Source organism: Eleginops maclovinus, chromosome 6, assembly GCF_036324505.1.
Source record: "Eleginops maclovinus isolate JMC-PN-2008 ecotype Puerto Natales chromosome 6, JC_Emac_rtc_rv5, whole genome shotgun sequence".
In the NCBI taxonomy this organism is placed as follows: Eukaryota; Metazoa; Chordata; class Actinopteri; order Perciformes; family Eleginopidae; genus Eleginops; species Eleginops maclovinus.
Window position 1 is genome coordinate 24,501,666 of NC_086354.1, and position 24,398 is coordinate 24,526,063.

General features: G+C 42.5%; 1 protein-coding gene across 2 annotated transcripts in view; it reads right to left on the reverse strand.

Annotated features, from left to right (window-relative positions):
- Window positions 1-24,398, reverse strand: part of myo10 (myosin X) — a 107,203-nt gene that overhangs the window by 66,413 nt on the left and 16,392 nt on the right. The window contains exons 1-2 of one of the 2 annotated variants that reach the window (XM_063886278.1): window positions 18,823-18,858; window positions 1,527-1,625 (exon numbers count right to left, since the gene is read on the reverse strand). Coding sequence is in view for 1 of the 2 variants with exons in the window: in XM_063886277.1 (XP_063742347.1) it covers window positions 1,527-1,625 (99 nt within the window). In the remaining variant the exon portion in view is untranslated. Of the gene's footprint in view, window positions 1-1,526; window positions 1,626-18,822; window positions 18,859-24,398 lie in introns of those variants that run through there. The other variant, XM_063886277.1, reaches the window with a different exon arrangement.

A 24,398-nucleotide genomic window follows, 5' to 3' on the forward strand; every position in this document is an offset into this window, starting at 1 on the left:
ACGATACGCTGACTCGACATGAACCTAAATCCCTCGGCACATCTACTGGGCGTCTCTGATGCTGACCCTCTGTTTGAACTGGCTATTGTCTCGGGTTAGTATGCAGTTAGTAGTCTGAACTCACTTAATACCTGGCTTGTTCAAAACATATTTGTACCTAGATAAGCTCTGCAGTATTACCTCCCATAAGGTGGTTCTGTTTCTCTACTGGACTGCTTTTTATTAAACTTGGTGGAAGGACTTGGGTGAAGAAAAGAAATCTAAGAAATGCAGACCGAAAGGATTGCAGACTTCTGTAAAAATTGCAAGATGGCCTTTGTGTCAGACTCATTAGTAATGAGAACTTGGAAAGACTGCAAACCAAAGTTACGGTTGGTTGGAAAAACAACTTTGAAACTGGGGAAATCAAACCTCCAGATAACAATGTGAAAGCATCACTGTCTTGGTGGAGTTTTGTGATCTTTAAATGCCATTCTACATTAGCCGTGCAGTATGAGTATTTCTATCATGCAATCATACATCCAAAGGAGTCGTTGAACTGCTTATAGTGTGTGTGTGTGTGTGTGTGTGTGTGTGTGTGTGTGTGTGTGTGTGTGTGTGTGTTTGTGTGTGTCTGTCTGTCTGTCACATGACTGTTTTAGTGTTTGGAGTCGAAACATGCCCTCACGACACTTCAACCCAAATCTGTGGAGTTTAACAGCCGACAGGGAACCATCACACCCAATGTTTTTTCTGAAAGTCGGACCTCTCCACGTTGATTTTTTAATAACCAACCCAAAACACACATAGAGCCCACAGTGACCCCCGACCCCTCGTCTGTATCGCTGTTTTCACAACATATGGATCAAAGAGCTAAGGCAGAACCATATGGGGCTTTAAGGGATTTGAAGCATCTTGAGCTGATCCCAAATTATAAGAGGACCTCTTTAAGCCTTCGCTCTTGGAGGTTTACAACAACTAAAATATCTGTCGGTCTAAGAAAGCGTGTGGGAAAGTCGGGGATTTCGTTGTCAGGGCGAATCGGTTACCTTGGCCTCTGGTCAGCTGATGAACAAATTATAAGGCAGTTTTTTCCGGGTGTTCAGATTGGATAATACCAAAAGTGCTTTCCCCAAACCTGAAGCACTGCACATATGATGCCATTAAGACCAATAATGGAGTCACTCGCTTCTGCACGAGGCCAGACGATAACAGATCCATTGTGTTCTTTTTTCTGGTAACAATTAGCAAATAAAGTTAGGTTTCTGTCACATGAGGTCCATGTCTTTTCTTCTGAGTCTAGTCAGGAGGTTACATAACCGGTGTTGAAGAATCAGAGACAGTATAAGCATTACTCTCGCCAAAACTGGGACAACAAGAAGTACAGTAAGGCGCAGAAAGGGAGTACTTTGAGGTAAAATGCAAGGAAAGTTCCTAAATGTATATAAAGATTGTTAGAAAGGGTTTGAAGGGGGATGGGTGATTCTGGTGGGATGCAACCCTCAGGTGTATAAGGACCACATCTCATGGACTGTGTTGGTTCTTACCTGGCCATAGTCTGTGGCAAAGGCAACAACACCTCCAGAGCACGAGGACACGGTGCTGGGGAGGTACTGCTCATCCTCCCGTAACCACACCCGGTCTCCCTGCAAGCAAACAAACACACGTTTTATTTATCAGACGGAGAAGTTCATTCCTTTTAGAAGAAGGGAAATCCAAAAGCAAACAGACAACAAACAACAAAATGCTTCAACCTGGTTCTCTAGGTGATTCAAGGTGTGCAACGTTTATGAGAAAATTTGGCAAAAACTTTTCGTAAAATTATTGAAAGTAAGTCTCAGTACAAGCAGCACACGAGGACCACACTTCACATACCATGGAAAGGAAGAACTGGATGAAAGCTAAAACATCCTCATGCGTTACAGTGAATTTTATCAATGCAGAAGCTGAAAAAGTGCAGAAAGGAACTACAAAGGAACTGTCAGAGAGTACTTTCTGTAGGATCTCCACTTCTGTCCTGCTTTGGTGTTTTCTTTCCGGCTAAGTTGATAAAAGTCATTGAAAACATCTGTCAGAGTTTGAGGTTTTTCTGTAAATGATATTGTTTTGTGATCTGAGGGAAAAGGTAGTTCTATACTCCTTAATATGCTAACACCAGAAGAGGCTGTACTACCCTCCATCTGTCGTTCCCCTGGCATGACCACGACATTGACCTTTCTCTGACCAATCGGAGGCCCTTCGGCTGTCGGGGGGGAAAGCGTGGAAAACTCAGCGGTGTTGGGTTTCACAGATCTGTACCTGCAGGCCCCAGGAGGCCAGTAAACCTGAATGTTTATGGATGCTTTTTAGTGAGCGACAGCAGAGCAGAGTCAGAGAAACACTTTTACACCCGATGGCCTGTTGAGTTTACTGCTCCTGGTCGCTACAGTGCTTCCCCCCCTCGGCTAACAGCTGGATATGTAATCATGCAGTCACCCGCAGTCTGCAGAGTAATGGCAGAAAATGTATGGAATTCACAAAGAGGGTCTTAGATGTAAGTTAGGGGGTTTGAATCTTGGTCTTTTATATAGTTTCCGGCTTTCAATGACCAACATTTTGGGGGATTGCCTGCTGTTCCTATGGGCTATTATTAAGCAACCCAAAAAGTCTGAATAATATCCCATCGGACCGAAAGCCAGTTTATCCCAAAGCTTGTTGTCCTGAAAAAAAATGCACACAAGCAGACAAGGATAATTATTAAGCAGAATGACACCAATTTCCTACCGTACTCCCTCCCCTCACCCTCTGATTGTTTTGCACGTGTTCCCTTCATTGATTCGGGGTTTTAGGTTCAGCTTTGAGGACTGAGATTAGGGTTAGCCAATCAGAGTCAACCCTTGCCATCATTCTGCATACTAATAAACTGTGTGTAATCTCTGTGTGTTAGCCTTTTAGTTTAGAAAAGCTTCTTGTCGTCATTTTGTTTAGAATATTGAGCCAATCAGAACCACAGCATGACACCAAACAGTTACAGAGCAGATTCACGGTTTTTTATTTAGAATTTATTATATTTTGTAATGAATGAATGTGCAGAGAATTACAGACGGGCCATTGCGTCATCAAAGAAGTGGATTTATTGAGGAAATGCTTTGGATTTATAACTGTTTGGTTCCTCTGTGATGTAAGCAACTGTTTCCTTCTTGATTTAATTTTATTATATATTTTTCAAGATAGAAACAACAACTAAATGAGCAAAAATGACACACACACAACAAACTAATGGAAGTAGGTTGGGGAAGGCATTCCTTTGTTAGATTGCACAAGGATGATGGTACATTAAATAACCAATCCTCCAGGTTTCACCCTTTTGTGATTTTCTTCTGATGGTTAGAGTGTATTCTCTGGGAAATTCCCACCAGTAGCACCAACCTCTGCCCTCTCCCATTTGGTTGAAATATGACTGAAGAACCAAGGGGCCCTCGGAGTGGATTCCCCTCTTAATAGCATAGCCACATGTGCCGCTGTTCATTAGCGTGACAAGCTAATGCTAATGGGAAAAATAAACGCTGCACATTTTCGAGACGTCTCTCTTTCTCTCTGAACCAGTCATATGAACGACCTCTGACCCACGAGCCCTAATTCTCACTGAGTCGCCCTGGTGCGGCGGAGAGGGGCACCTGGCTTGGAATCAGTTAGCGGATGAATGGATGCTGAGTAAAACACACACACACAAACACACACACACACGGGGTAAAGCTCAGGTCTGCAGTGTCAGCAGTGGCTCAGTGTGTTGTTTTAAACCCTCCTCTGTCCTCTCTGCACGATTCAAACGTCCTGCGATCCTCTGGGACGCTCAGAGGAAACTCATAAGCTCATCTTTTGATCAAGTCTGACGGAGAAACGACTCGCCTCTCTTTACTTTGGCTTTGTGCAACTTATAAAGGAAGACTTGCAAAGGCATAAAACAGGATCTGTGATCTTCAGCGTGATTCTTGTTTTTGTTTTAGGTCTTTATTTGTCTTTGACCCTGTTGGTGGTTTCTGAACTTTCTCAAACGAACTGGAACTTTCTAGATTTGTTATTGACAGATATGTTGGAGACTAGTTGACTACATGCAACAAATGTCCACTATAATGCACCATTCCTCCTTTCTGTTACAAACTATGATATTGAGCTGTTTCTTTATAACTGTTTATATTTTTAAAGATGTTCGACTTTAGTTCGGATCAACGGGTTTACGAGAACGAAAGACCAGAAGTCAAAAGGTATTTAAATACGGACTCATCCTTGGTTGTTGACAAGCCTACACACTTCATAAAGTTATTACAGACATCAAATAAACACAGAAAGATGTCCAACCTCAGTGATAACCATTGGGGAGAGGATTGCCAAAAAGAGGAAGTCAGAAAGTGTTAAAGGATGGAATATTGGACGATAACTATTTTTGGTTTTGGCCTTTTCTTGGTATCCAAGGTATCGGCAAAGTTCTATACAATATTCAAGAAGCATCCGTATATCTGAGAGCCAAAGACAGGAAGTCAGAAATTGAAAGACGGACTAACCCTTGTTGGGTTTGGTCGCCTCATGGGATTTGTTGACACGCCTTTAAACTATAAACAATTATTCATGGTAATTTGAAATAAAATACCCAAAGTGAGAACCAACAGGCTTGTATCGGAAAGACAAAGACAGGACGCTAGAACAAAGAAGAACAAGCTTGTGGGGGGGGTTGTCTTTTCATGGAAGTTGTTGACAAGCTTATTTACTGCACAGAATTGTTCATAGATAAACACAGAGCAGGACATTGTGGAGCGGAGAGTGACGGGCGGCTGGCTCTTTGATGCTGCAAAAAGAGAAACCAAACAAAGGAAGACGTCCCGTTGTATCGCCACAAAGAGAAGGCGTGTGCTGTTTACCAGCCGCGACCATATGGACATTCCTGATGTGCAGCACCGGAGGAATCTGATGCCCGGATCAAGCTGGAAGAAAGGGGTCTCCCTCCTCCCACCAGCACACTTTAAGGCTCTTTCACCACCAAAGACCCCAACACACACACACACACAGACACACGTGTGCCGTCCGCCCTCACTCCGACAGAGGCTCACTATCTTATTGTGCTCTCGCTCCCTACTCCCTTAATCCACTCCCTCTCCCCCTCCCTCCCTGCCTCCTTCACACACTTTGACCCACAGAGCTATTCGCCCATTTCCAAACTCTGGCTCCGAGCCAAAAGCCCCTGCTTCACCTCGTATCGCTCATTCATCACCGCTGATTGCCTGAACGCAGGACATCAAAGATCCCGTTTGTACTTTCCGAAAGTGAGGACCCGTGGATGAAAAACACACCCCTGGAAAGGAAAGAAGACTAACGAGCAATCAGAGAGCTCATACCTCCACCAATGAGGCGCAATGCTGTATAATTGTTCTTATGAAAAACAGAAAGAGTTCAAAGACATTTCGTCTGAGACATAATTCAGGCGGGCTCTTGGCGGACATGATTACTGTGCAAAATGCCTCTAAATACTTCCTGAACAATAAGTCCAATGCATGACCGTTCGCATTAGGGTCCACATTTCAGGAGTCGTTTTGTCGGCCAAAAAGCAGATTATCATATGTTCCTTTGACTGTTCGGCATGGTACGGCACAGCCAACATCAACTCCATTACCTTTTGGGGGTTTTCCATTGCTAAAGGTTCTGGGCAGTACCTGGTACCTTGTTCTTTTTTGGTACAAAGGAGGATATAAATGCATATTTGAGAGAGAAGTTGTGTGAAGAATAGAAATTGGCAGCCGTACTTCTTGGATTGTCTTGATTTCAGATGCTATGTCAGCTCATTTGAATCCCAGTGAAGCATCCTCCAGGCTGTGAAATGTCCAGCTGAAGACTCTGTGGTTTATTAATGTTATTCAGTCTAATATCCGTTCCAGTTGGGCTTCAAAACAACCAATGCCATGCATGTTTGAGATTCCCCGATTGTTGACTCTCCCTGTGGCCGCAGGGTCTCTCCAAACAAACACCGTGATATTCTAGAAATGTCCCGCACCACCGGGAGGGATCAGCTTTCATACAATCAAGACGTCATGAAGCCCGCTCAACACAAAACCAACAACTTTTAAATAAAGCAGGAAAAATAATCCACGACTGCCAGTGTTATGTGGGGCAGGGGGGGGGGGGCGGGGGTTTGTAGACATGAAAGGCAGCTGGGGTCTCAGCTGGGGTCTCAGCCAGGGTCTCAGCCGGGGTCTCAACCGGGGCTAACGTCAACACCACAGCCTGAGGCGCTAAAGAGTCTGGACTGGGGCTGGGAGCTGTGGATCAGGACCCAGCTGTTGCACCAGTGAGACGCTCAGTCCAGTTTAACCAGAGTAATCTATCTCACCGAGACGGGGTGTGACAACAGGTCCAATATTCAAGTGGGGGAGACGCTCCATTCCACCAAGCCTAACCCTGGTTATCCCGAAGTACAGACAGACGATTCTTCCGCCAAAAAGGTTTGGGTTAATGGAGGAAATACCTTGGCTTGATCATGTTCTGCTTGCTGTGTTATATCAGCAATCATTTCTCTTTGGAATTAAGATTCTTATTTATATTTGAAGTAACACACACATGGTCTTGCATCAAAGACATATTTGTACTTTTATTGCTATTTGGTTTTAAAGCTGATGGGTTCTCCATATTAGACTTGTGATTCTCACCTCTGTCCTCTATCTACAGACCTAGAGGGAATATTTTGGGTCCAATAGTGTCTTTAATTACCAAGAAAGGCAGCTGTAAAGATTAGGAAACGCTCTCTAAGGGCAGCAGATGACATATCCAAAGAGTTAAAGGTTATAGGACAGTTTGCACCAAAACAGGAACCACACATTGAAGACAAAGTCGTCCAGAACTGTAATTACAATCCAGATTTTCTACCGTCATAATTCCTTCAGATTACCATCTTTATAATGCTGTCACTTTCTGAGGTCAGATTTCACGTCCTAAGGCAACAAGGGCAGCCTGAACATGAGCTGGAACCCTAAATAATAAAGACAAAGTTGTCAAGAGTTGTAAATACAATTATCAAAGCGTGTTGAGATGCTAACATGGTTTTAAATGCTGTCGTAATTGTTAGAGTCTCATGCTGGAGGATAAAGATCTTGCAAACCCTCGCTAATGAGCATCTGAAAAACGTGGTTGTAGTCCTTTTAGATCCAGGAAAGGTGGATCCACCACTGTATCATGGGTCATGAAGTCAACCACATGTGTGAAACGTCTCCTCCTTCTGGCCTTCATCTCCACGACCTTCTCCCGACCAGAAACCAAAACACCGACACAAAGCTCCCGTCCCGAACGCTCCGGGGGGAAAACCCGAGCCACTGACCCTTCTCCTGCCTCTATTTTCCCTGAGTAACCTCGACATGTGTGGCTAATGCTCTCTCTGCGGGGGTGCGGGTGTGGGGAGGTGGGGAGGTGATGCTAGTATCTATGGTACGCCGTCGGGGTTGGAAATGAGCAGCTGTCTCGATGGAGAGATTCCTCTTCCTCTCTGCTAACAAACAGAGTCCTGTGTTCCTGCACAGCCATCCTCTCTATCCCAGCGCTCAATGAGGAAGCCTGTCTTTCTTTTTTCTTCTCAAACACTAAAACTGACTCGACACAACTGCTGGTATGTTCTTTGAGACATGATGCACTGCTGCTCTTAAAACCAGCTGGCACTATTTGCTGCAGTCTGTATTTATTCTGCAGACAGACGGAGGTTCACAGGGAATATTTCTGAGCGATAAACGAGGTGGCGTGAGTCCAGTTGTTTTTCTACCGGGTGTGTGAACACCATGTTGCCACTGCTGAACTTTGACCTGGACTACAGCAGCCGTGCGGAGAAAGCAGCACATCAGCAACAGCTGCAGCTCTTCATCGGACCGGATCTGTTCACAGCTCGGCTCTGTTCTCAGACGCCCCGGACACATTTCCGAAGAGACACTTTGAGTCAACGCTATGAAGAGTTTCTAATCATTACTTTGCCCACGTGCAAATTAGACAAAAAAACATGGCTTTTCTACAAGCTGCAGAGGTCATTTTATCCTGAAAGAACAACCTTTTTATAAATGTTAAAGTCCCAATAACTCTATAGCTCCGAGCTCCAAGAATTATAAATGCACCACCTTTGGATTCAAAACCGATGCAGAACTTACAATGTCCGTGTTCAGGCGTGAGCATTTGCACTATAGTCCAATTTTTAGGCGACTTGTAGACATGGTTGTGGGGTTAAAAGGCAATTATCATGCAGGCTGTTTCCATTGCATGGCCGTTGGCTTCAAAGACATTAAAGTTCCCAAGTTTGGCTTCAAACCTGACATTGACAAGCTACAGTTCCTGATTTAAATCCCAAATTTCCAATGTTACACTTGGTTTTAATCAAACAACAGACTCATTCAGATGTATAAACAACATTTAACTCAACAGAACTTCCTTTTGTCAAATAGAAAAGTTGGACCTGTCAGGATAAACAGTACGAGTCCTGAAACCAGTATCAACGTACGTCAAACGATACCAGCTGTACTTCACACTGTACCATGTTATGTATGAACAGACACAACATATTCCAAAGCCTCAACCATCATAATCACATCCTTGAGGGTGTAATTCCCCCCACCTGCAGAACAACAGGTGCCCCCCCCCCCAGTGGAGCAGATTATCCGCTTCTAGTTTGTACAAGTCCCACATGCTCATCACGCCATCGCCTCAAACATCAGTAAAGAAAGTGTCTCGCAGCGTCAGTTTCAAAGGTGAGCAACGGATCAGAAGCTGCGCGTCACACACCGTTACCTCCTGGTTGGAAAGGGGGGGGGGGGGGGGGGGGGGGGGTGAAAGGCCTATGTTTTTTGATCTTGGTGGTGCAGGTGTGCTCCGGGTTGTACTTCGTTTCATGACCCTTGGAAAAGCCACCATTTGATTTCAGAAACATTCAGGCATCACAGAGGAATAAGTCCCTTTCTCTTTGAGGGTTTTGCTGCCTCTCTACAGACACTGATACTCCTGAATGTAACAGTCAGGTATTCTGCAGGTTGTTGTCTAAAGGCCAACAGTAAGGCAGCTTCACTCGGTCCAGACTGGCATGTGTTTGCAACAGACGCAGAGCAAACACAGGCTGGCTACAGAGCAGGGTAATGGTGTGTGTCGCAGACGGCAGTATCAGGCCTTCTGTTTCGATTAGCTGTCGGGAGATAAGCGCGGGACGGCTGATTGGCCGGATTAGTTATTAACGTTTAGAGGGAAGTGCTTTTTATGACCCGGGTTAAAGTGAGTAACCGTCTCCTGTGTTTTTGAATTTGTGACGAAGCCAGTGAAATGAGCCAGGAGATGATTTCAAAATAATAGTGCCTGCAGAAAAATGTGATGAAGCTTTTCCATTTTAAAAGACCCTTTGCCTTTGAGTGGACAGAAAAAGCTAATTACCCAGCCCCCAATTTAAAGCTGAGCTCATTAGGAATTTTGTTCTACTTTTTTCACATTTTATTTGTTTATTTTTATTTTCATTTTATTAATATTTTAAGGGATTTTATTTTATATTTTTGGAACTTATTTTAACTTTTAAAAATGTTTTATTTTATTCTAATTTTTAAGGAATTTATTGAAATTGTATTTTTATTTTTATTTTTTGGAACTTATAGAAATGTGTATTTATTTAAACAAAATGCATTCTCTTCTTTTCATTGCATTCATTAAATGTTTATGAAATGAATCTTAATATAAGGTAGTGCCACATACAAATGCAGTTTTTAATACAACATATTAGTGGTTTCCAAATGGTCCAGCTTTAAGTTGAGCCCTAACATTCTCCAGCTGTTGCAGGACTTCCAATTGTTAATAAGCTCTTTGCAAACCAGCGCTACACCCTGGGTCTCTGAGGGAAAGAGAAGGAGAGTGACAACACAATAGAAACACACAGCCGGTCCAGTGGGAAGCCTCTGTCTGGCAAACAGGAGGAAGTCTGAGAGGGCAAGGTGACCTCGAACCTTTATCAGCGTGGTCGTCACGGACCAATCAACTCACGGTCTTTGTGGGGAACCAATCAGCAGGAGTTCAGCGGCAGAGGTTATTTAGATTTGAATGAGCGGACAAACACAGTGAGAGCAGGGCATTGTGGGAACTGATTAGGCTGCAGTGTTGACACTACGAAAGGTCTGGGAAAGCCTCACAATGACTCACACACACACACACACACACCAAAATACACACACAATCACACATGACAGGAACACAAACACACACAGTTATCTCCAGAGACAGACGCACTGTACACAAACATACACAAACACCAACACGCAAACAGTCATTACGCACATGCATTCAAACACAGACAGAATCCCTCAAAGCCAGGTATCAAATCATTCTGCACCAACACGAAGACGTGTGAGGTTCCTGAAACACAGAGAATCTGTAAAAAATAACAGCAAAACTCCTTTTATATTTTGTGTTTTCAAACAAAGCAGCGGGCATAAAGCAGGTTCAGTAAACCCTGAAAATGTTACTTATGTGTGGTGGCAAAGTCCATAGGGGCTTGGCCTGGGAACTGGAAGGTCACCAGTTCAAGTCCCCGAAGGACCAAGGTGTTACCGTGGTGTCCCTGAGCAAGGCACCGTTCCCGACACTGCTCCCCGGACGCCGTACATAATGGCAGCCCACTGCTCCTAACAATAGGATGGGTCAAATGCAGAGACCCTCAATTTCCCTCGGGATAAATAAGGCTTCCTGAATCTTATAAAATATATTCCATCTCCTTTAAGCTGTTTTGTTTCTGCTGTGTTTTAATGAAGAACATTTTACAGCAAAACTACTGTTTCTGTCAGAGGAGAGAAGGAGGTGGCTTTAAAGCATGTATGCTGCATGTTAATAAACGGACTGTAGGTCTAAAGTAAGAATGATTGCTTCCACACACTTAAAGGGAGGGGGTTCGTGGCTTCAGGATATTTGAAGAAGCGTATTTACACACCAACAGAACTCCTCTCTTATGAAGACCATTTTCACATTTCTGAGGCGGCTTCTACATCCTAAACCCAGAGGGAAGCAGGGTTAGTAAAACCTGGTTTATCTCAAACTGTTTGTGTCTGTTGAGTGTGGCAAAAAAATCCTAATTACCCAAGAAACGTAGTTATTGGGAATTGCTATTTTACATATTTTGGGGGGGGGGCTTATTTATTTAAAAGTAGTTTTATTGTTATTTTCATGGTGGCTTTTAGGACGGAATATTTGTGCCTGAACAAACTATAAAAATTCTCTACATTCTGGCAAATTAAAACATTGACTTCACCCGCACACATGCACACCTGATGCAACGGGTGCATGGCAGCCCCCGTAAACCCCACTCAACTTGTAGAGTAGTTACACACACTTTCCTGCTGTGGGGATCATGTCTGCACACAATTGAATGGTAATCAATGGTATTCAAGCTATTTAAAGCAAATGGACTCTTGCTAGATCATTGAAAATGACCCAAAGTATTCCTTTAAATGTCCTTTAGTCTTTGAATGGCTTGGTCTGTTTTCATTATCTTGATTGTGAGTAACTCGATTACCTGTGTAGCCTGCTTTAATATCCTCTAATCGATCCCTCTCAACATGAGGCGCTGCTGCTCTTATCTCTGGTCATCTTTCGGACCCACATTCTTCCTGTAATCCACTTAGGACTGAAGTCTACCTTCTCAAACAGGAACTCATTCTGGACCATTTGGTTTTACTTTACAGGAACATCGTTGGTAGAGTTACAAGAGGAGGCTGCAATGAGAAAACTGGTGTGTTAAATTTCAATGAAATGCTCATTTCTGCAAGCTTTAAAATGAAACAACTCTTGGAAACGTCGTCGGAGAATGGCGGTCGTTGGATCTATAGAATGCTCATCATCTGTCATAATAACGGCTGCCTTCTCTTCAGCTCCCCCTCATTGAATTTCCAGACCTTAATACCCCTTAATTAGACGTTACATACCACTCACCCGGCAGCTCAGGGAGCAGCACCGCATATTATCCTACAGAAGCCTGGAGCTCATGATGCGTGACGTGTCACCAGTGGAGAAGGGTTTTCCAAACTATAATCTGAACAGACTGGTGGGTGATGTGTGGAGTTTCAAATTGCATGTGCTGCTAAGGGAGATTAGCTATCTTATGCTTGTGTTTACTATGATGTCCTGTACATTGTAGGCTGATGGACATTCTGCTCATGATCAGGTGTATCCCTCTGGAGGGGACACATGGATTTTATCCTTTGCAGAACATTTACATGCACTAAAACACTACAGGAGAGGGAAAACCCCAAAACCAGCACAGACACAGGTCCCCTGAAGTCCTGTTAAGACAGTAAAAACCTCCCTGACATCCAAATGAATACAGTATGTTGGCCTTAAGCTGCACAACAGGATCATTAAAGAATGTTACCATTCAAAATGCCACGAATAAGCAGGATTTAACACACCAGAAGCCATTATCCGTCCTGTGTGCGGCGCCTTGATGTGGCGGCAGAACAACAGAGCCCAATCACAGCCTCATCAAACCCAGAGGCTCGTAAGTGAGGGGAGACAAGAGCCAAACTTCCAGTGAAGCAGGAATAAATGCAAACCAGGGCTGTACGGGGTTAATGGAAAGCATGTGTGAGGCAGCAGATCTGCAGACACATCCGGCCGGCACAGTGCTCCCTCTCAAGAATTGTTTCAGAATCCAGAAAAATGAAATAGTGCAACTCCAAAAACCTGTGTCAGCATTTACAGGGGTTTTAATTTACTATAGGGATGTACAGATGCATTGTGGGAGAAAGGAGGCCAGTGTTCCTTTCTGAGGACGACGATGGAGACTGTGTTTATCTCAAGAACTTGCCAACAGACACACAGTTATTCTGCACACACACACACACACACACACACTGATTAATTGGTATCACATGAACATGTAAACGCGGCCACAAAACACACATGTGTTTGACGACAGCCAAAGCAACTCAGCAGCTCCTCCGAAGCTCTGAGGAGTTGCTGACGAAAGGTTAAATAATGTTGATGCAAGGTTTTTCACGTGCTGTGATAATCCGCCTGCTGGCTTTATTGTGAGGGTGGCAGCATCTGTATGAAGCTGCTTTGGTCCAGCACTATCGCACACGTTCCTAGATACAATCAACCAAAGTCTGATCCATCGCAGTATTCACCCTGAAACCGGATCTTTATGTCACCTTGCTATCATGCAATTAAGCTTGTATTGTAGAAGTTATACATGTGTTTCCTTCCTAAACAACAATTACTAACTAAACAACCCGAGAGTTCTTGCTATTACTTCTCTCGTTAAGTCCTTCTTAAGTTTTGGATGTCCTTGTGCAGAAACCCCATTTAGAACAGGCCAATCGCTTGGCTCCAGAAAGCGCTGTGGAGAACCGCTCATACAATCAGCTTCGCACTCGACACTGCACTCCCTTGGGTCCTCAGCGATACACCCGCCAAGCTTGCAGTGGATTAGCTGAGCAGTTCTTGAGATATGTGCAAAACAGCACTGCAGACTACAAAACAGAGAGAAATATCTTCTTTTAGGGTTAGAAGAAGCTGAAATATTGGCCAAACGGCACCAGCTCTTCATGGCTGCTAAGACATTGAATGTATAGATGTCCCCCAAAACGCCTTCAGGGTTTTTTCTGTGCATTGCCTATAGCGTTTAACCAATTGTATGGACCATCAATAATCCAAAGAATCTCTCTTTTCCATCTTCGTCCACAGCGCTTCTGTACCTCATTGTGTGACTGATGAGATTCGTCTGAACCCACAGAATCCAGGAAAACATTGAAGGTTCATTTTGTTTCTGAGAGAGTTCTTGAGCGCCACCATCAGGTCATATTGTTCCATATTCAAAACTGCATTTCTTTGGGTCCCGAGCAATACAAGAGTGGATCAGATGAATGGTAGATATGTGAAGGACATGGACTTGCTTCATGGTTAGATTCAACTTGTTTGTGAGCAGGAAACAGTTACCCTTGCTGCTCAGATTCCTCAAATATTTCTGTGCGTTGCTATAAAAGCTCTATTTCTTTACTTCTGAAGTGTGACTAAACTGCTCGTCCTCACCAGAGGGGAATGACGGAGCACGAGGAGACAAAGAAAAGCTTTCTGTTAACATCTACTGTTCAAAAAAAGACTTTAGACCAGGACCGAGAGACTGGTTTGTTTGAACTGCATTTACTCAGCTGCCATGGCTCACCGCAGCAAGAGATCCGACCCACTACGGCAGGAAACGTGACATTAAAATAATACCGTAGCAGTGAAACCGAATGTCTCTTTCAAAACACAGAAAATATTTAGCTAATAGGTCCAGTTACTGCGTTTACCACGGATTCCCTCCCAACTCGTTCTTACTGCCAACGACCACAAATGACACGGGGAAATGAGCGACAGATGTCAAGCCAGAACAGATGAATGATTCCACACGCAACTTTTACAAACGGCAGCTTTCCTAGTCGTATACTGAGATCATCAGGAGGTGATTATTCACCTCCTCTCCAATGCTGAGTGTTTTCCAGGCAAAGGGAAGACGGTAAGTTGAGGTCACAGCAGGTCTCCACGGACCACAGAAAGGCCGCATGCCAAGAGGCTCCAGTAGTGCTGTTTTATCTTGAGGTACAACATTTTGAAATGACTTCCCTCATTCATCAAGTGCAGTATCTCTCACAAGCATCAGCGGCGTGCCTCAAGTGCTTTTTCTAGGAATTCGGAAAAAGCTCAAAAACTGTATGCTTAGAAAATGAACAAAAGGAACTCAGAATGTTTCCACTGACCACAGGATCAACCTTTTAACAAGCTCCCCTCCGCTTACGTTTGCTCCTTCTCCTTGCTTTACTCTTTTAATGACGTCAACGTTGACTCAGAGGCTCTGTGGTTGGACTAAATTTAGAGCCCAGACTCAACTTAGAGATGGTCAACATCCAGAGAGCGAGTTTGTGGTTTTCCTTAAGTGTGTTTTGAGTAGGAGTTCAGGCAGGGTCTGTTTCCTCTCAGCCAGGATATCATTACTTTTTAACACATACTACGTCAACTTGTTGCTAGGGAAGATTCTAATCTCACTCTTGGAAACAACTGGGGTTAGAAGAGGACAGTCTGAGATGACTCACTACATTTTGAAGCATTTTGGTTGGCACTAGAATTAGCATTTTGTGGGTACTTTTACTTTGGTCCAAAGCAGAAAACTGGCCTTTTGAGGATTTAATAACAAGTGTCTGGAGCCATGCTAACACTAACATGCTAACCTTTAGCAGATACAATGTTTACCATGTTGATTATATTAGTTTAGCTGGTTAGCATGACGACATTTGCTAATTAGTGCTAACCCCAGATAAGGATGAGAATGTTTAAGGTACCTTGTCGAACCAAAGTCTGGACTGTATGTGCTGCCAAAATGTCCCTTAAACCTGCGCTGTAGATAATGGCCTCTTCATTGATCTACATAAATTCAGTTGTAGCTCAAAACCGGTGATCTGTTGAAGCCTTTAAAATGACTCAAATGCGATTTTTCTGACCTTCCTGTCGCACGTCAGCAAGTCCGGTTTCAACAACCAAAGCAATTGTAGTAAACGTTAGGAGAGTAATAGTAAGTATGAACCTGAAAATCAGCACCTGCCCTTTAAATGTTAGACCAAGCATCCAATGCAGACCATTTGTGCGGTTTTTATATGCATGTTGCCTAAAGTTGCTGCTGCTCTGCGTATCCATATGTGATCCAAACACTTCAGCTAATTAACAAACTTGAACAGAAAAACAAGAGGTATGAAATTGCCGCAAATTACCATTTTATTTGGGCCAAAAATACCTTAACTGTTTGACGCTTTTGTGCCAAAACCGTGCAGGATTTGTTATTTCGTAGCATATATATTATTAACTGCATACACTGTTTTGTTTACCTTGTGTTCAATGTGAATTTACTCAGTCAAACCGTACAAAGCAGCAGGGAGGGTGAAGTTGAGACTGACTTTTTGCCACAAATGGGACACCATATACCCACAGCTTTTAAATAAAACAGCAGCTCACAACCCACTCAACATGTAGCACCTGGTAGGTTTGAATTATTAACAAAGAGATTGTCAGGAGGGGTCAGAATTCACGTCTCTCGGTGTCAGAGAGTGGGCGGGAGCAGAGGTGTTGACTGGAGGCTCGTCAGGAAGCAGCTGCTCATCGGCTGATTGTCCGGCTGACAGTGATCAGAGTATCAGGAAACATCCAGGACAAAGACACCTGATGAAGAGGGATCCACCGGGTGATGAAAGTGATACCAGCTCAAAGGGATGGCACTCTTAAAGCAACAGCAGCTTGCAGGAATGAGTTCTAAACCTGCAAATTAGTTAGCATTTCTAGCACTTTAGGGCCTGAAATGGTTTTCTCAAAGTGTTGTTGCCTGTATGTGGTTTACACAAGCTGAAGAGATTTTAATTCTACCACATTAAATATGCAGTAAATACCCAGACTGGGAAATTTAAGAACAGCCGTTGCAAACAAGTGCCTAAATGAGACGACTAAAGGTCATTAGCCGCCTTTAGCTTAGCGGTGGTGACCTGAAGTCATGTGACCCTGCTGCAGTTTGCATATTGCTAGCTTCTTTTTGTCTCTGATGATTGCTCTTAGGCTTCAATGCACCATTATGAAAGTGGAATATATCTGTTGAGATGATCTTTCTGCAGAAAACATGCACGTACCATAAACATGCATTTGGCAAAGATCTCATTTTCTGCTATCAATCCAATGGGGAATACTATTGGCTGCTTTTGGAGGGAACCAGGGAGATGATGCCTTCAGGGTCCACTACAGAAATTCATCATCAGTGCATTACTCTAGTAAAAACATGCCTTAACAAATGGAAGTGTAACTCTTTCCCACGCTGCATTCTGCAAACTTCAGAGACACTCTCCAGTTTTGGGAGATGAAGCTCTCAGGATCCTCCTCAGCTGCTGAGTGGATAATTAAAAGGCATGTAGTTCTGGATCTGGAGAGCAGCTGTAGGGTGGATCCATGTGAGCGAGCAGCTGACTCGGGAGAGACTTTCAAATTTCTTCTTTTTTTTCAAGTTGGATGACAATCAAACCGCCAGGGGATGTGCACACAAGGAGACTGAGAACAAGAAGACTGGAAATCAGACAAAAGGCGGGGGTGCTTTATGTAAGCAAACCCACACTAACTCATGGACGCTATTGACGTTTGTTTACTGTTCCATCGACCTGCCTTCCTGTTGGTACTCCATCTAAAGACCATGAACCACGAGGTCTAACTTTAGAAGTTTTTGATGGTTAGGGCTATCGACACATCTAGCAAACAGAGGCGCTACATGACACAGCAAAGGCCACATTCTTAATGAGTCAATCTTTTAAATATTCTTACATTTATAACAAGAATGGATGCGTCAGGATCAGCGGGAGAGATTGCATGACTGATGTAAGAGCAGCATGTTGCAATGGAAAGAAGACAATCTGAAAAGCCAAGTGTTTTTGACAGAACTGCAAAGCTGCAGTAGTGAAGAGATTCCCAGTGCAGATTCAGTTTCATGATATCCTGAAACAGAGTTTCGCAATGACAGGAAGAAATATCTTGTGTAATTTGCAGAGTTTTGTACTCCAGCAGAGTCTAAATGACTTGAGTCTACATTACAAACTAAATGTGACTTTCTGTGAGCTGATGCCTGCCATGCGTAACGGCTCTCATAACAGTTTCACTACAGTCCCAAACCCTCATTATCCCCGCAGGAGCGTTTACTTTCTCATCTGCATCAAACAGGTTGTTTTCTCCACCAATTCTGAACCACGCATCAACACACAACCCCCTGAAGGAGTTAAGTTAAAGCCTCAATTGATTCGCCAGTTCCTTCCAAAACAGCAACTTTTCAGGAACAAATTCCCAGAAAGTCTGTCTCAATTTTGAAGACATAGTTGTATTAATGCAGAGCTGTCTCTAACTGCTCAATCATCTGCTCTTCTCCTGAACCTGAATGTGTCTGAACCCGTCTGATTCAAGTCTTTCTGGATTCACCTGTAGGATCCGTCTGACTCATCAGGGTGTGTGAGGTGTCACCGCTCGACCACATGACTTTGACCTTGATGTTCCATAAGCTAAGAAATCCCCCGGGGAAACTGTTGTCTCTACAAAGGAAGTGTTGTTATTGTTGTTTACCACTCCATGTGACTGCCAGTAGTGTGAACATCAAGACAACTACCCTCTGACCCTGTGTCGTTATTCATCATGCTAAATACCATTCGTCTCGTCAGTTCAAAACAACTTGAACGACATCATAATTTAACTCCAACGTAAAACTGTTAAACAGCATTTGAGGATTTACACTGCCCCTAAGGACGTTTACATCCTAAATACTATCAGTAACAACAGAAGTTAAAGCAGATAGGCAACATCATAAAACAGAGAGAGATGAACGATCATTACAGTTGTGTTTTGCAGCGTTTACATTTCAATAAATCCTCTGATTATATCAAATTGTGTACCTTAATTGAATTGAAAATAGAGATTTAGTGACGATTATTTACACCTTCTATTAATATCGTCTTTGAATGACAAATAAAAAATGGAAATAAGAAAAAGGAAGGCTGTTTTATTTGTTGTTATCTTAATTAGATTACATTTGATTTGCTTCCAGCTTTAAAAATGTCTCTGTTTTGAGATCCCTTATCATTAAAACACTAGAGTAACAAACATTACATGAAATGGAGTCTTCCCCAGAAAGCAGCTGTACTTTGCAAAAGTACATGACAAACTCAATTGATAATACAATGGAAACTATAGAACATTTAAAAAGGGGCACATGTGATAATGACTGTTGTCGGCCGATGAGCAAACAAAACCCCTCGTTTATCTTTCCCTCAACAAACACACCTGGAATTATGAATCCATCGGAGCGATGAGGTCCTGATGACAGCGAGCGATTGTCCTGCTGCTCCTCCTGACAATGAGTCCGTCTGAGTCACCGTGTCCCGTTAAATAATCAACAGCCCTCATTATGTTGTTCCGGAAACTCGCCGGGATCACCCTCTACGCCGATGACACCCTGGATAATGTTTATGACTCAGCCTCTATTCAAAGTACGTGAAATGGGTTAATCCCTTCTGACATGTCTGGCATTACGTTCGTCCGTGTTCTACTTTGGTTCCTGTATGTCACATGAAAACATCTGAATGGACATAACTGTGAATCTTTCCCATGGGAAGACTGGAATTATGATGGGAGGCTGTGAGCGTGTGAATAAATAGCATGTGAATAAGTAGCAGGCTAAGCCAACCACTACTGTGTAATAGCAGGCTGAAATACTCACACTAACAATGTGCTATGAATCAATCCATGAGGAGAAAACACAAAACCAAATGTGTGTTTAAAGTCAGGCATGTTGGAAATGCTGGAATGTACCGAGTGCCCCTGAATACTCGATCGGGAGAGTTTGGTTGTGATGGAGGAAACAGGTGTTTGTGCTTATAGCTGCTTCTGGGGTTGTTAACATGCTCTACTTACTGTCAGCCTACAGTACGGGCTGACAACACAGCCTTTATGTGTTGTTCAATGGAGAAAACAGGGCAGTATATACTCCCCCTTCAGATTGAAAATACTTCTACTCATTTTCAAGGCTTCACTGAGGCTCCTTTCAAGGACATGCACGACCAAAATGCATCCAAAACCAGTTAACAAGTCCATGCTGTTTCAGAACCCATATTGCATTTGCTTGACTTTAAGTTGCACCTTTCCCATTGGACAAAAACACCCCAACACCCACCAACATCTGGCTTTTGTGTTCAGTGGGAGAGGTTACAATCAGCATTCATTCCCAGGTCAAGGGTAAATCATCAACTCCAGGTCCAGAAACATGACACTCACTCACACATTTTCGCCTTTTGTCTTATGTTATGCTTTGAGGCAACCGTTGAAGTGAATATATGAGGAATCAAATCAAGGAATTGGACCCTGGTTACCGTGCAATGGCCGTAAAATACACTTCATTAAAACTTGACACAAAGAAATAAACGAAACCATGTTTCTCTGCACTCCACTGCTCCAACAGTCACAGCTCAAGAGCCTGAAAGACACTAAATAAGTAGGAAATAGAAACCGGACTCACTGGTGACTAACCCTGCTTTCAGGCACAGTTGTGACGTTGAACATGACACAGCAGGAAGAAAAAGGGGCACTTGTCGACTTGCAATGGGAAAAGAGTCTTTTGCCATAAAGCGGGTTTTCCTGCATCTAAAAAAGCTGCAAATACTCCCTTATTTTACTGCAAAACTCCCTTATTTTACTGCAAATACTCCCTTATTTTACTGCAAATACTCCCTTATTTTACTGCAAAAACTCCCTTATTTTACTGCAAATACTCCCTTATTTTACTGCAAATACTCCCTTATTTTACTGCAAATACTCCCTTATTTTACTGCAAAAACTCCCTTATTTTACTGCAAATACTCCCTTATTTTACTGCAAATACTCCCTTATTTTACTGCAAATACTCCCTTATTTTACTGCAAATACTCCCTTATTTTACTGCAAATACTCCCTTATTTTACTGCAAAAAGAGCAGGGAAAGGTCATTTTTCCGACCCACTCTTTGAGGTTGCACTTTGTTTTAACACATTTGTAGTTATTCTATAGTTCAAGTATTCTGAAAGCGAGCAAGAGAGCTCAAACTATTTGATCAGATCCAAGACTCACCTGCACGCTGGGACTTTTCACACCTTCACTTTTTCTTAAACAAAATAAGTCTAAATGTTCTTTTCATTGGCTCGTTATTCCATCAGCAGAGCCGGCACCTGGCCGAGCTACTGACTGCTGAAGAGGTGCTTTGGGTTCCCATTTCCACACAGCCACATGAAGCAACAAAGGGGTAAACACATTTTCAACCCCCCAACCAGAACATAAACACGCTTATCCTGTGCATGCAAGAGAGATGAACTTGTTCAAAAGAGATTTGGAGAAGTCCTTTGAAAACAAACAGCTTTGAAGTGGAGAAATTCTAACTTGCTTTTCCTGTCATGGTTTTGTCGACCGCTTCCTGCTTCAGATGTTTATCCACGTGACGGCTATTCTGGATTATCACCCCATCATTATCATTCAGCACTCAGGAGAGACAAACACACCAGAGATATCATTCTGAAATGGACCAATCAGACAATGACTACTTTTACTGTCGCTACTTTAAGTACATTTAGAGGAGAGTACTTTCTACTTTCACTGGAGGAACATTTAGAATACTTTCACTGTGACAGAGTATTCCTACACTCTGGTACTTCTACTTTACTCAAGTACAAGACCTGAGTACTTCTACTTTACTCAAGTACAAGACCTGAGTACTTCTACTTTACTCAAGAACAAGACCTGAGTACTTCTACTTTACTCAAGTACAAGATCTGAGTACTTCTACTTTACTCAAGTACAAGACCTGAGTACTTCTACTTTACTCAAGTACAAGACCTGAGTACTTCTACTTTACTCAAGTACAAGACCTGAGTACTTCTACTTTACTCAAGTACAAGACCTGAGTACTTCTACTTTACTCAAGTACAAGACCTGAGTACTTCTACTTTACTCAAGTACAAGACCTGAGTACTTCTACTTTACTCAAGTACAAGATCTGAGTACTTCTACTTTACTCAAGTACAAGACCTGAGTACTTCTACTTTACTCAAGTACAAGACCTGAGTACTTCTACTTTACTCAAGTACAAGATCTGAGTACTTCTACTTTTACTCAAGAACAAGACCTGAGTACTTCTACTTTACTCAAGTACAAGACCTGAGTACTTCTACTTTACTCAAGTACAAGACCTGAGTACTTCTACTTTACTCAAGTACAAGACCTGAGTACTTCTACTTTACTCAAGTACAAGACCTGAGTACTTCTACTTTACTCAAGTACAAGACCTGAGTACTTCTACTTTACTCAAGTACAAGATCTGAGTACTTCTACTTTACTCAAGTACAAGATCTGAGTACTTCTACTTTACTCAAGTACAAGATCTGAGTACTTCTACTTTTACTCAAGTACAAGACCTGAGTACTTCTACTTTACTCAAGTACAAGACCTGAGTACTTCTACTTTACTCAAGTACAAGACCTGAGTACTTCTACTTTACTCAAGTACAAGACCTGAGTACTTCTACTTTACTCAAGTACAAGACCTGAGTACTTCTACTTTACTCAAGTACAAGACCTGAGTACTTCTACTTTACTCAAGTACAAGACCTGAGTACTTCTACTTTACTCAAGTACAAGATCTGAGTACTTCTACTTTACTCAAGTACAAGATCTGAGTACTTCTACTTTACTCAAGTACAAGACCTGAGTACTTCTACTTTACTCAAGTACAAGACCTGAGTACTTCTACTTTACTCAAGTACAAGATCTGAGTACTTCTACTTTACTGAAGTACAATATCTGAGTACTTCTACTTTACTCAAGTACAAGATCTGAGTACTTCTACTTTAATCAAGTACAAGATCTGAGTACTTCTACTTTACTCAAGTACAAGACCTGAGTACTTCTACTTTACTCAAGTACAAGATCTGAGTACTTCTACTTTACTCAAGTACAAGACCTGAGTACTTCTACTTTACTCAAGTGCAAGACCTGAGTACTTCTACTTTACTCAAGTACAAGATCTGAGTACTTCTACTTTACTCAAGTACAAGATCTGAGTACTTCTACTTTACTCAAGTACTAGATCTGAGTACTTCTACTTTATTCAAGTACAAGACCTGAGTACTTCTACTTTACTCAAGTACTAGATCTGAGTACTTCTACTTTACTCAAGTACAAGACCTGAGTACTTCTACTTTACTCAAGTACAAGACCTGAGTACTTCTACTTTACTCAAGTACAAGACCTGAGTACTTCTACTTTACTCAAGTACAAGATCTGAGTACTTCTACTTTACTCAAGTACAAGATCTGAGTACTTCTACTTTACTCAAGTACAAGACCTGAGTACTTCTACTTTACTCAAGTACAAGACCTGAGTACTTCTACTTTACTCAAGTACAAGATCTGAGTACTTCTACTTTACTGAAGTACAATATCTGAGTACTTCTACTTTACTCAAGTACAAGATCTGAGTACTTCTACTTTAATCAAGTACAAGATCTGAGTACTTCTACTTTACTCAAGTACAAGACCTGAGTACTTCTACTTTACTCAAGTACAAGATCTGAGTACTTCTACTTTACTCAAGTACAAGACCTGAGTACTTCTACTTTACTCAAGTGCAAGACCTGAGTACTTCTACTTTACTCAAGTACAAGATCTGAGTACTTCTACTTTACTCAAGTACAAGATCTGAGTACTTCTACTTTACTCAAGTACTAGATCTGAGTACTTCTACTTTATTCAAGTACAAGACCTGAGTACTTCTACTTTACTCAAGTACTAGATCTGAGTACTTCTACTTTACTCAAGTACTAGATCTGAGTACTTTTACTTTACTCAGGTACAAGACCTGAGTACTTCTACTTTACTCAAGTACTAGATCTGAGTACTTCTTCCACCTCTGGACAAAGCTTAGAGAAAGCCATAAGGTTGCCAGTTTGGATCTCAAACCATGTAATAAAACCAGTATAACCATTGCAATAAACTCCTTCCCTGTTGTTTTGGACTGGACCTGTGTACAGGCCCGACTCCAGTCCACTAATCGTGGATGCCTAAAAATAAAAAGCTCTTTTTGCATTTGTTTTCTGAACGAGGAGGCGCTCTCCAGCTGTTTTTAGTTTGCAGAACAAAGCGACTGCGAATGCCACAAGCGCAGGCTGTAATCTCAGTTATGCTTGCTGGGCAGCTTCCTTGTTTTCTCATCATTGAGTCAAACCTGCAGCATCCACAGAAAAGAAGGGCAACGGGGGTTATTGTCTGCCATTTTTAGGTCAGGCATTTTTTTGTGGGGCCTAAAAAAGAGACTGAAAGAAGAGAATGGACCACCTAATTACAAATCCACCCTCACAAACACACCACCATGTGTTTACCCCACTGCTGAATATCTACTCCTGCTTATAAAACACACTGATTGTCCTCTCCAGACTTTATGAAGCCAGACCACAGGAAATCCAGCTCTTGATTAAATAAAGCCACAATATGTTCCTGGTTGGGAGTCAAAGAAAGATCAATGGCGGGCTCGCTGCACGATGGACTGTGAACTATTCTCTTATTAAAAATGGCTGTTTTTCCTGTTTGCACAATAGCTGCAGCATCTTAAGTACCAGGCTCCTCAAACAACCCCACATACTTAAAGAGAAATAAAGTAGGGCAATAATCAGAGAGAGCAAACAGCATGCAGTACAACTAGTTTCAGGTAGAGCAAATGTCCCGTCTGTGAATCACCAGTCACCACAAGCGTAGTTCCGCCGCTGTCTGCAGCAAACAAGCCCAATCAAACTCACATGGAGAGCAGGATTCAATCCGAAGCTTGCAGAACTTTCTGCAGCTC